We start from the raw sequence: 13469 nt of genomic DNA on the forward strand, positions 1-13469 counted from the left end.
TGTCAGGTACACCGGCGCTGCGGGGAACAGCTCGTCGTGTCCTCAAACTTATGGATTTACGCGGAGCTCACGTGGCCGACTAGTACTTCGATCGCTTCTACTTTACAAAAAGAGATAAGTAGTAAATTATGGTTAAGGACTTTGGCGTAAACAATTATTCACCGCTCGAACTATAAACAACATATAAAAACAAAGTAAAGCGGCAAATAGACAAGCGCGGCCCGCGTTCACCACAAATACCTACTGGCTAGAGGTGCACTCGCAAACGGGTCACCCGCGCTAGATGACGCCCGATACTCTCTCAAGTAACGCAAGCGACGAACGAGTCCAAAAAATAAAGTCAATAACAACGTTAACCAATCATTATTACAAGTTTACGTACACGTGTAGTTGTCAGTGTCAGCGATGGACTTTTCGCCGCTTAGCGCCATCTAGTGACAAAAAGCGTCACTGAAAATTACAAGCGACTGCAACTGTTCGTGAAACGATCTGTTTCGCTGTACACGTGAAGTAATAATATTCAATCCGGTGATCGGCTTCAGTTAATTCAGTGAGCAGCGCTGCCGCACCAGCTACGAGGCGGCCGGACGACGACGGCGCGCGTAAGGCAGCAATTGCGACTTGCGATTATACCAAAACAGTTTTTATAAATAAAAGTGGGAACGTGTGAGCGAAATAGTGGCGGCGCGTCGTGGCCGCGGACAGGTATCCGTCGCGGGTGCCGCGGGCCGCACGATAGAGACAGGTAGCGGGGAGGTGGGGCGCGGTGACGGCGGGCGGCGGCGCGGAGCGGGGGCGGCGGGGGCGCGGGGCGCGGCGGCGGCGGGGCGGGGCGAGAGGCGGGCCGGCTTCATTCCGCTGCGCGCCGCGCCGCAAGTCACACGCAGTCCGCGCGCGCGGGCCATGGTCGCGCGAACCGATGAAATGTTCGGGTGCTATGGTGACAGCTACTCGTACCGCCTGTGGAGCCTGGCCAACGTATGGGGCGCCTGCCGATGTGAGTACCCGCGGTGCGCCGCGCCCGCGAGTGTGGTGACGTGCTAGATGAAAGTGCAGCGCCCGCTTATGGGAGTTGGCTGGCGCGGACGCGCGGCCGGCCGGCTCGACATGCGGAGTAAGCAGGTCCCGACCTCCACCACCTCGGCCAGGCGGCTCGCGGCCCTCAGTAAGCTTCTTTTCCTTTCCTTTTTATTTGCAATTTTCTATTTATTTATTTTATTTTTATTTCGGAACTTTTCGTTGCCGTATGTATATCTGTTTATTTCGTTCGAAACTTGTCCGTCAAGTTTGCGCGCAGCCAATTTTCTATGAGGTACATAAAAATAAGTTGCTCGAACTGAAAGGGAGCGGTAAGAGCTCGAAGCTCGAGCGGCGACTGGTGCACGGTCGCAGCCGCAACAGCTGATGCGCCGTCCACCACGCGTTCACTCGCGGGCCCGAGAGCAACTCAGAGCGCCGAACGCGATCTTTAAGTTTTTGCTTTCTGTTCCTCTTCCGCTTTTTGTTTTATCCTTCCCGGAGCGCCGCCTGGCCGCGAGCGCCGCCGCGTCACAATTACTAGTGAAACGTGTTCAGCAAGGTGTGAGCTCTACTCGCTCACGAGCTATAGGACGTGCAGCTCTACACGTGAATTTGAGTGTCGTTGCGGAGTGTGACCGCCTGCGGTAGGCAGTGCACTCCGTAGTCCGTCAGTGCGCTTCTCAGAATACAAACCGGAAATATGTATAGAATAGTTCAGAGTTTAGTAGAGTTGTATAAAGTTCACGAACCCTTCTGTACCGTGAGCTCATGTCAGATGAAGCTATAAAAGCCTTAGGGCCAGCAGCACCAACATCATAGAAACAGTACAGTGGAGTTGTAGTTCCGTCGCTCGGCGCCGCAGTCGGGCCGCGGCAGGTGACGTATCGCGAACGTTTAAGCGTTAAATGAGTTGAGTTGTGCGCAAAGTTAACTGCGGTGCGTCGTGTCGCGGTGTGACTGGTGCCCGGGGACCAGCTGATCCGCGTCAGTTGTTTCGCTGAAGATGGAGCATCACATAAATTTGAACGCGGTGCGACGCGAGTGTCTTTGTGCGGACGGCGGGCCGCTCCGCGCTAATCACTTGTTTGGTAAACAAATTAACGGCTTCATTAACGTCTGCAAACACGCGCCTGACGATTTGTTAATCACTGTTTGCGCGGCGCGGGACCCCGCGGCTGTGCACGTACCTTGTCCGCGTGCGGGTGTCTCACTTCGTCCACGTTGCATATTTCCGACCGCCGGCGCCGAGTGCCTTCGTCTCACGTTAGTGACTTCGAGGATAACTCTGCGTCCGCGACCAACAACGCGCTGTCATTTAAAACATAACCCATAACCCGGTTCACTGTTTCCCGCTCGCTAATGTTCTTACGACTGTATCACATCCTTTCCAAATAAAATTAGTTCACGTCGCGCGGGGACTCGCAGCGGACGGGAGACATTTGAGAGAGCTCGTCGCTAAGTCCAGCGCGTCGACGGAATATTTTCATAAGAAAGGAAAGCAACCCTCGTAAATGAAAATCCGGCGGCGCGCGCTGCTCGACGGTGTTAACTACGCAGCAGTCGTGAAGTGGCCGCAACGGCCGCGCGAGACCACCCGCTGCAACGCTTGCAACGACACGACACGAGTAACAATTGTTTCGAGCTCGAACTAATGCTGTGCACACAAGAGAACCCGCGATGCCTCGGGATGCCCCCGCGACCGCGACCGCTCTGCCAAGCATATGTGTGCTTGTGAAGGCGAGACGCAGGCGTCGAACCCTTGGTGGAATACGATCACCCAAAGCAGGATTGCGGACGTCAGACGAACATGAACACGAACGAATTCCCCGGGTGTGGTTGAGTGCCACGCAGAGCCTCCGAACGATTTGACCTAAAATAAATAAGTGAAGGTCCTCTAAGCAGTGTTTACTTAAGGAACACGATAAAGAGTGGTCGGTGCGCGAGTGCCGAGGCGGAGCTGCCCCCGTCCCCCGCCCCACAGGTGCGGCCAATCGGCAGCGCGCGTGTGTGCCGGCGAGCGCGGGCGCGGCGCGCGTGTGCGTGCGATAGTTGTGCGACGTGCCGGCGCGCGTGTGCGTGCGCCGCGTGGGCCGCTGTCGGCGGTGGACGGACGAGCCCAGCGCAGGGCTTGCGGCGCGGGCGACGGCTCCGCCCGACCCGCTGCGTTACATCACCGCTATGATGTTCATTTTGAAGTAGCAGTGGTTAGCTCTGTGCGTCTTGCTTTTCGTGTAAAAAATACGAAATGATTTCTTATTCTCGTGCCTATGGCTCAATACTGCTATTTAATCGTTTTCGTAAAAGGGCATCTCCCGTTCAGTTCACGAACCTTCCCTTTCTGTGAATTTAGCATTTTCCGATGAAGCAGTAAAAACCCTCCGGGCTAACAACGAAAACATCTTTAGAAAAAATAGGCATCTCCCGTTGTTATCGGTCCATACGTTTACGTAACGCCATCTGTCGGGGAGTAGAATGACAACTCGCTGTGTATCCTAAATCTTTTGTTTCCTTAATATAGTTTGAAAATTATTATCTAATTTAAAAAGGTTGAACATTGAATTAATCTACTGATAGGTAAAACGTTATATTAATATTATTTAAATTATTTGTCAATAGAATTTATGCAATCAACATAAAAAAATACTAGTCGTATGTCCGCAGCAAGTTGTACTCGCGAGCTTAAAAAAACTAAATGTTAGTAATTCGATGTTCACTGCGGGGGATCCTATTTCATTCGACATGGGACACTGGGTGACGACAATCAGCTGCATTAGGTGGACAGCGCACGTTGACCACAAATTTGCTTTTTTTAAAAACGCTTTGAGCAAAATTCTGTATTGAACGTAGGCGAGGGCCACCTGTTCGGACCATAAATGCCGTAGCCTGAGAAGAATGAGGGATAGAAACTCATACGTATGCATATATACTTTAAAAGTTTTTGAAATTACAAATCTACCAAACAATGAATCTGGAGGCTAAGAAACAAACGTTTTTAGACAATTCTATTAATATCTAGATATTACAATAGATACATTTGTAAAACATATCCATAGCTCAAAGAAAGATGCGATGACTCCATAAAGTAATCTGCATACCTTATTACATTGTGTATATCTAACTTCCTGCGGATATCGACAATGTTTTGTGGACACACGGTACATTTTCGTAGGCGCACTGGCAAGCAGCAGTCAACATATATATTTTAATGTCTCAGTGACTGACGACCCAAATAATGAATCCTGTCGGTGTCCGCGTGCGTCGGGGAGGAGTGCGCACGCAGGGCTTCTGTCTTGTGTGATTTGTTGAAGTACACGTCTAGGAATATCGCGCTTCTGTCCAAAGTTTAAGATCGACATTCTGTATTAAGTTTGCGCGTCGCGCCTCGAAACAGCTCTGCCTGTAAAAACAGGCGGTAAAACGGCCTCCTACTGAAGATATTGCTGCCCGGCAACACCAAATCTACAAAATGTCGCAGCGACGTCCCGCGCGCCCCGCTCAAAGCGCAAGCGGCCGCACGTACGCGCTGGGGCGGAGACGATTTGTTAAGAAAAAATACCTAGGGCAACAACAAGCGAACTTGTTTATCTTGAAAAAAAATTAAAGCGGTCAATTTTAAACTAAACTAAACTCTTTTATAGTTGTCGGCTTGAACTCCGACTCTCATCTTTTATGGCCACGTTAAGGGGATTGTGCACAGCTGCGACGCGCTGAATACGCACAAGAACAGGCCTTCCGAGCGCCGTCACGCTGGCGGTCTGGTCAACGGCTTGCCCCCGCGATCTGTACTGCCGCCCGCGACCGCTGGTCATCCTGTACGTGAACACGCTGCGTGGCTCTGCGCGCACCGGACCCACGGCAGCAGCTGCGCGGACACTCGATATCATCTTACCAGTTAGCTCCGTTATGCAAATGTCATGCCGCGTATAATTCCTTCTTTGTTTTTTAATAGCGCAATTAGCTCATCGCTTCATTAATAAAATAATAATTTTTTTCTGTTCTAAATAATTTTTAAATAACTATGTTCTTGATCATTAGGATTCTACGTTCACAAATTTCTGATAAATTCTTGCGAAAAGCTAATATATCAGAAGTTTAATTACTAAAACTAACTAATAATAATTACTAAAACCATACCTTCCCTAAAAATACATATAAAATCCAATACAAAAAAATGCTTCTTCCCACTAAATTTATGCGCACGAATGGGTGTGTAGCAGCGCCATCTGTTGACGAGTAGTTGACCATAAAATAACGTCTTTGCTTCATGTAATAAAAATGAATAACATGTCCAAATACTTTGCCGCCTGCAAAAGTGTAATGGGAGGACCACAAAAGCCAAATCTCGGACGCGCTGGAACAATGTTACGGTTTTATTGTTATTTAATAATGCTGGCTGTAATTTCCGCTCGAATCTAAACTCGCGCGTTTTGTAACGTTTATTCAAAGAGCTCTGCGCGTTTTTGAATGAATACTGATTGCGCCCGACTTCTTGACGCGGCTGAGATTTTCGTGACCGCTCACATCTGCACGTCCGTGTCCGCGTGCGCTTAGACAATGCAATTTCAGAGCAGTATTTCGAAGTGCGCAGCAGCGCGACATCCAGTCTGTAGAAAAATGTAAGTAATACGTACGTCACATATAAACGTCGCGATGGCGAGAGCCACGCTCAACTCCATGCTGATACAAACATAGACTAAATAATTCTTAAAGTGATTCCTATATAAAATATTGAGATAGTCTGTGAATTTTGAATATTTGTTCGTGCTCAGCTTAAATGCTGCGAATAAAATAATTACTCCGAGGCCGCGAAGGTCACGTGTCGCGCAGTATTTGCCTTTTGTGACGTCGCACACCGCCTCCGAGCTGCAAGTGTTTCTCTTCGTGACGTCACAAAGTCCACGAACACGTTAATTGTATAAAAAAGCCTTCACTCTCCAAGTCACCCGTGTTCCGCGACAAAGCTATGGCTTTATTTTTTATTCGACAAAACCGCAACAGAGTAGTTAAACACGTGTTCGATTTAAAATCCGAATTGAAACGTGGCCGCCGCTCCCGAGCGACCGTTGAGACCGCGATCACTACAAGCGCTGCGTTAATTGTTTATTTCGAAAGCGCTCCGGTGCGGGCCTCGCGGGTTTGCCTTTTTATCGTCGTTTACGGCCAAATAAGCGTCACTCCGTCACACCGCGGTTTATTGGCGCCGCCAAATTTCCCGTACGATTGCATTTGGTTGTTAAATCGTTTCTCTAATTCATTTTGTTAAATTCACACTGAAAAACCAATTTACTTAAATTTGGAAAACGATAATGTAATAAAGGAAACCATTTTAAATATCAGGTGTTCGTATGTGCGTGCCTCGAAAGGTTGCACGATTGGTTGCGACAGCAAAAACCCGGGAGCGACCGCCAACTCCCCCTGCTGCTCGGGGCTTTAGTGGTGGCCGCGACATTGCTTCTTTTACATTGTTCATTAACATTTCAGTTGAACCGAGACTAAGATTTAATCTCCGATGGTGGAGATGTCTTTATCCAAACAAAACTAAGAAGAAACTTGAATTCGCAGTCCGTCCGCTGGCCGGCGGAGGGCCCGAGGGCAAGCCGCCAGAGGAGGAGGAGGAGCGCGGCGGGTCGCCGCTGGGTCCGGGCGGGCCTTTCCACTGCAGCCAGTGCCGCGGCGCCTACCCCACGCGCGACCAGCTCGAGCGACACGAGACGCTCCACTCGCCCAGCACTCAGGTGGATACCGACAGATATGTCAGTGCTCTTGTAATATACCAAACGACTACTTCTCTGCTTTATTATTTGGACCCCACAAGGTAATTTCACCACGGGGCCTGGCCTTCTGCTCACAGGCCCTAACGTGGTACATACAAAGGCTTTCCAAAAAGATCTTTAGTACATCTTTGTTATATTGAAACAATCCGTCGCTTAGGTTTGGTTAGTTCTCGTTACATTTTGTAATCTAAGTTCCAATTACTTGATTGACACACGCGGAAGTAACCCGGTCCGCGGAAGTAAGCCGCCGTGTAGACTGAACTAAAAGAATATTGCATTCAACAAAAACTTGTGTTTGTCTCCAGACGTGCAAGATCTGCCACAAGAGCTTCCTGAACGTGTACCGGCTGCAGCGCCACATGATTAGCCACGACGAGAGCGCTGTGCTGCGCAAATTCAAATGTAACGACTGCGACAAGGCCTTCAAGTTCAAGCACCACCTGAAGGAGCACCTGCGCATCCACAGCGGCGAGAAGCCCTTCGAGTGCGCCAACTGCGGCAAGAAGTTCTCACATTCGGGCTCCTACTCTAGCCACACGACTTCCAAGAAATGTCTTGTGATGAACCTTAAAATGGGTCGAATAAAGCCCAACAACCCGGCGCTGCACCCCGACCGCAGCCCGTCGCGCAAGCGAGCGAGTGCCATGGTCGCCTCGCAACTCAACAACAACATCGTGCCCAACGGGAACTCGTTTCTGCCCATTATGCCAAAATACAGCGACGCCTCGGCCTTCTTCGCCTCCATGTCCGCGCAAGAGAGCTCTTTCCACCGCGCACCGCTGGCGCAGCCCGGCATTCACCCGTTCTACATGCCGCCGGGCATGCCCCTGAGCCCCGCCAACGGGATCGCCCCTTACAGCTTCCCCACTTCACTCAGTCAACTCTTCGAGCAGATCGCCTCGACGCAATACCAACAAAGAAAAATCGAAAACGTCATTAGACCAAAACTGAATGGTCCCTCGGCGGCCGACGCCGAGGACCTGATAGAAGAAGTCGCGGAAGAGGACGACAAGCGCTCCGATGGCAGCGCTGAGCTCGTCATGGATATCGAGGACGACGAAAAGGTCACCGTCAAGACGGAGAACGACGACTTTGAAAACGACTACCAGCCGCAGTCGCGCAGCTTCGTGCCGGCTCCCGACGTCGACTTGGACACCGCCGACCCCAGCTTCGACAAGGCGTTGAAAGCTCTGAGAGCGAGGGTGACGAAGCATTTCTTCCGACCGAAGATAGAAAACGTGTCCCCCGTGTCCCAGCTAATGCCCGAAGCCAACCCGCCGCACTCGCCCCGGGCCCTGATAAAGGACGAGGTGGTCGACGATCTAGTTTGTGTAAAGTGTAGTCTGTCTTTCAAAGACAAAAACGATTTAATAGAACACGAAAAGTTAGTTTGTGGGAACCTGTTCAGAAAGCACGAGGGTCTCGCGGCGCAAGTGGCCGAAACCGTGGCTCTCAACAGGTTGGAGGCCGAAATGCGCGCCTCCGTACAGAGCGGAGTGAGCGCGAGCGAAGACGAAGACTTCGCCCGGGAGGACCGCGACGATAAGTTATCTCTTCACGACACGGACAGGAAAATCCGCGTGCGCACCGCTCTCAGCGAAGAGCAGCAGCTAATTCTGAAGGAACATTACGCCGACAACCCGCGCCCCAACCGCGACCAGTTCAAGCAGATCGCGCAACGCACCGGCCTGGACAGCCGCGTCGTCCAGGTTTGGTTCCAAAACAACCGGGCTCGAGTGCGAAGGATGACCCAAACGGCGGTGCCATCCGATCAACCGCTGGATTTGTCCACCAAGAGGTCCGCCCTCTCGGTGACGTCGAGCCCATCGCCGTCGCCGACCTGCAGCGCTTCCGCGACGCACTCGGACTCCGAAGAAGCCGTCAACCTGAGCCAGAAGTCTTCGCGCAGCACGACGCCGCAGCGCCCGCATCTTGCAAACGCGTGCTCGCATTCCAACTGCTCCTCCTCCTCCTTCACCGACTTTAGATTATCACCCTCGCCAGGTGAACTGATGAACGGTCACAAGCGGCTTCTGTCGCAAAAGATGTCTATTAACCCCGTGATGCCTATGGACAAGCTATTACAATACAACGACCTGGCCAAGGCCCGTTCGCCAGCGCTTGGCACGCAGGCGGTGGAGGGCGGGCGGCTCGAGCGCGCGCCTTGGGACGACGCCCACTCGCCCAACGACTTCGACGACGACGCGGCGCTGCTCAAGAGGAGCAAGTTGAAGTCCGAGCTGAAGGAGAGCGAGGGCCAGTTCGTGTGCAACCAGTGCGACAAGACCTTCGTGAAACAGAGCTCGCTGGCCAGGCACAAATACGAGCATTCAGGTCAGTACGCCCGCGTCGCCCATACTCTACTTCTAATCATTTATAAAAGAATTGCAACTGTTAGGCCTATTTATCTTTTGGTTGCTACCAAAAAATAACTAATATTGTTGACAGTTGACGGCAACACATTTACTTTCTAATTATTTATTTTAGACTTATCATAGGCTCGTCATAATTATTGTCAATTGTGGTGTCGGTCAGGTAAACATTGGGTACATATTATTTAAACCAGATTCTTGGATTCTCAAGTAGCGTTAATAATTTTATCGTGCTCGTCCTCTTTCTCTGCTTGTTAATATGAAATCAACAAAGCTGTAGGAAGAACGACTTGAGAACTCAAAAAGACGTCAGTACAATCGCGCACCTAACTAAGGATTGCCTCTTTCACAGGTCAACGTCCGTACAAGTGTGAGGAGTGCCCGAAAGCCTTCAAGCACAAACACCATCTGACAGAACACAAGCGATTGCACACGGGAGAGAAGCCGTTCCAGTGCTGCAAGTGCCTAAAGAAATTCTCTCACTCGGGCTCCTACAGCCAGCACATGAACCACAGATTCGCCATCTGCAAGCCCTACAGGGACTAGGCACCACTGCATAGCGACGACGGCCACACCTGCCGGCCGGCCCGCGGGCCCGGCGCGCGGTCACCGCTTCAGTTGAACGTCAATTCAGTAACTGGATGCTGGTGAACTTCACGAGCTACAACTAGATGAGCTAGAAAAAAAATAAAAACTAGCTCAACGTACTTTCACTGAACTGAACCTTTCTTCTCTCAGTAAATTTATTATATTAACGGAATAAATTGGAACGGTGATGATCATTCCACTATTTAACCTTGCGAAGTATTGTATGCTGTCGTAGTTACTTTAATTTAACGGTGATGTTGCATCGTAATGTCGTACAACCATCTCACCGCGAGAGCCTCCAACTAACCGTTAGAGGACGTGTTTTCCACATTTCGAATCAATCGCGCGCACTCGACAAGTCGCCGGCGCGCACTCTTCTCACGTAAGTATTCGGCGCTCGGTATTTCGTTACTCAGTAAGCTCGCCGCTCGACGTTCAGCGCTCAGCGCACGGCGTTATGCGCTCAGCACTCGACGCTAAGCGCTAACTTCCGAGCGAAATTCGGATAAAGTATTTACATTAATCGGATAAGGTTATCATGCCAAAGAAATGTGCCATGACTAGTGCCAAAAATTTACAATTTTAATGTTAAGCGTATTGCTAGTGTAGTGTGTCGCTGCCTCTGCACCGACCCGAAGGCCAGTACCTGTAGCATAATACTCGGTAAATATTATTTTATAAATTTCGCCCTATTTTTTTTTTTGTATTATTTTATTGTAAGGTCCCGTGGCTGTTTCGGGACGCTCGGTAAGAATTGTAAATGTTACTGTTGTAAGTGATAACTCTATTGTGTATACTAATCGTAGCCGCGCCCGCGCACTCGGACGCCGACGTCCGACAGGAGTCAGTGAGCTGCGGATCAGTATTTGAGAATGTATGAATACTTAATAGGACTCGGAGCGCAGCGGCGCGCGTTTTAAATTTATTTTTGTTATTAAGTCGTAAGTAAGGTCCCGTAAGTGTCGCGTAAGGTTTAGATAGATACAATCTTACTTAAGTTCCAAGCATTCCATAGTACTCGTATGGGATCTCTGCCGTGTTTGAAAAACTTTCGATTAGTCCAAAGGTTAGCGTGTATAGTTCCTTGTACATAGCGAGTTGTAAATAGAACGCGGTCGCCTGCGCCGGCGGGCTGCGTTGAGACAATAAGGGGATCCGGTTATTGAACGCAAAGGGTTGAATTTTAATAACTTTATCTAATAATAATGAAATTAAAAATTTTCCATTTTGTGATCGTTGCCTACGTAATAGATGAATATTATTTCGTAAATCGAATGTAAAATATAACTAATAAAAATTATATATTATCTGTGAGCGGAAGAGAAGTGTACATGCAAATATTAATACATTGTAGTTAAAGTTGTACTTAATTTTTGTAAAATAAATTCCACGGCATCGTTTGCGTGCTCGCAAACCCATCCGTCACCGCCGGCTCCGGTGGAAGTCAAAACATTTGGAAATGGTCACCCGCTCCTGTCGCGAGCTGCAGGTTCAGCGCGAGCACATGCAGCTGCCGGGACCTGCCGCTACCGGCCGGCGCTCAGGTCGATAACACCGGACTTACCCGGAGCCACGTCAGCAGTATGTTAGAACAGAAAGTTCCTAAGCAAATACATTTTAAGAGATACCTAACGATTATTCGTATACTTCGTACTCGTAAGTAGGTAAAGTTAATTTTAAAGGTTTCCATGCAACGAATTACGTAAACGGTCGCAGGCGCCGCGCGGGCCGGCCGGCACGGCGCGGAGCCGCGCGCGACGGTCGTGGTGTTACAATAATGTAAATCTAATACTTTATCTCTATAATTAGTTATAATGAAATTAGGTCTGTTTGAAATATTTCATATTTTATTATAATTTTATGGTAAGCGACTTCCAAATTACCGGTGGGCTAGATAAACCAAAGAATAATTACGTTAGAGAGACGCGGACACCTGTACCATATAGCGCTCCCGTCGCCGTCGAACTCTAGGTTTAAGTTCTGTGCCAAAAATTATTATAAGGCTTCCGAAGGAATTACAGATCGCGTACCGAACGCACCGTGCGCACCGAACGCACCGCGTACTGAAATTATTTTGAAATGTAACGGCATCGCGCACTGCGGCGGCGCTCAGTCGTTCAGTCGCACGCGCAATGCCGGCGCTGCAGAGCGTTTCTTCCTGCGCGCGCGACATAGTTCTAGTGATAATGTAAGCCAACGTGAATTCCTAATGCCATAGGTAGCGAGTTTGTTGCATTTGCGGCCCGCCCCGACTTGTTAAACTAAGCACTAGATTGTTAAACTTGCCCATAGATTAACATGTGTTAAAATATTGCCTATATAAATTATAGTAATTCATTTTACTTGATATTATGATGTATATTGAATTTATGAATATTAAAAATATATATATTGACATTTCAATGCGAACATGCGCGTGTATTCATTGATCACCTCCACCCCGACCTTGCTTGCGCTTTGAATAATTGACACAGAAAACGGAACACACGAAGATTTATTCCCACGCCTGACACCCGCCGGACAGCACACCTCGCCGGGATGCCACCAAGTTAAACGGAAAGCAATTCACTCACATGACAACAATAAATTTCTATGATTTTTAACTCGAATAGAAAACAGAAAATTATCCAATCGGTGTATAGACCTCCTTAAAGACCTTGTAAAATTCAAAGCTCATACAATTTGTTGTGGTGGGAACCATGACCGAGTTGGGACGATGGCCGTGCGGCGGCCGGCGGTCTGCAGCGCTGACGCACAGCGAAACTATTTTGTCTAAAGTCGGTTGATATGTCGGGGACACGACTCGACGATGTCGATTAACTCCAAGGGTACATTAAAGTTTATTGTGGTTAAGTTAGTCTCAACCTTTGCTATTTACTACTATTTAGGTAGAGGGAACTGACCTCACTACCGGGAATGTAATATCTTTCTTCAAAATACATTTCCGGATAACCTACAGCTGTGCTTGCTGCGCTCAAAGAAATTTATTAATGAAAGCACTATTGCTCTGAAAAACAATGAATATAATATTACTTAACATCGGTTTAATAACTACATTTTCAGTTTGTGCCTCCAAACTACGAAATACGATTTTAGAAGCCGAAATTGTCTTAATTAAAAATCTTAACGTAAGTGAAACAGTAATGTGGTGTGAACCGTAAGCTCTTATCCAAAAAATTACAAGACTGTTTATGCTCCGAAGGTACGGTACGGTATTCATGTACTCATCACAGTACACATTCAGTGTTCTCGCCACTTTCTGGAACTGAACAGCCACAGTTAAATGTCACGAACTAAGTGAAACTTTACAAAGCTATCGTTGGATCTATTGTTGCATGCGCAACATGCCCGTACTTCACACGTGAAGCCCACACAAAATAAACAAACCTCTGGTCCTATAGAAAAAATTCGCACATATAACCACGGGAGCATCCTGGTCTGTAATGAGTAGCCTCCATGGACTTTTCTCTTGTAGAGTGAGAGTTCAGCGTGTTAACTATGTCTACATGGCTCTGGGAAACGGGTGAAAGTTTTTTGAAACAATTTAAATTATCTTTAATTAATACGTGGATATCAGTTGCAAGAGTATTTGACACCATAAGATTTATGTGTCCCTAAATTCTCAGGTTTCCTCATAACGCGATGATAATAAGACAAGCAAATTATAACGCACAGCCAGTCAAGAATAAGCCGCCCTTGCCGGCGATCATAGCTT

The 13469-nt window shown here is 48.6% G+C and overlaps 1 protein-coding gene across 2 annotated transcripts; it reads left to right on the top strand.

The window, feature by feature from the left end:
* Positions 1-855: 855 nt before the first annotated feature.
* Positions 856-12163, top strand: zfh1 (Zn finger homeodomain 1). Of its 2 annotated transcripts, XM_068775300.1 has the most exons (4): positions 856-1165; positions 6583-6773; positions 7100-9128; positions 9519-12163. In XM_068775300.1, exons 1-4 carry the CDS (start codon positions 1045-1047, stop codon positions 9710-9712), a joined length of 2535 nt encoding a protein of 844 aa, XP_068631401.1. In that variant the 5' UTR covers positions 856-1044; the 3' UTR covers positions 9713-12163. The 2 variants fall into 2 exon arrangements, with proteins under 2 accessions (XP_068631401.1, XP_068631400.1); XM_068775299.1 differs by lacking the exon at positions 856-1165 and having other exon boundaries at positions 6341-6773.
* The last annotated feature ends 1306 nt before the right edge of the window (positions 12164-13469 follow it).

This window comes from Battus philenor, unplaced genomic scaffold (assembly GCF_028537555.1).
Source record: "Battus philenor isolate CCGP_79_NKW_IND1 unplaced genomic scaffold, ilBatPhil1.0.hap1 SCAF_8, whole genome shotgun sequence".
In the NCBI taxonomy this organism is placed as follows: domain Eukaryota; kingdom Metazoa; phylum Arthropoda; class Insecta; order Lepidoptera; family Papilionidae; genus Battus; species Battus philenor.

What these genes read in the sequence shown, in the direction of transcription:
- zfh1 (XM_068775299.1), top strand. Translation starts at nt 6,366, where the DNA reads ATGTGCGTGCCTCGAAAGGTTGCACGATTGGTTGCGACAGCAAAAACC. An exon ending in AGGTGGATACCGACAGATAT is followed by an intron (nt 6,774 to 7,099) that starts GTCAGTGCTCTT and finishes GTTTGTCTCCAG; the next exon opens with ACGTGCAAGATCTGCCACAA. An exon ending in GCACAAATACGAGCATTCAG is followed by an intron (nt 9,129 to 9,518) that starts GTCAGTACGCCC and finishes CCTCTTTCACAG; the next exon opens with GTCAACGTCCGTACAAGTGT.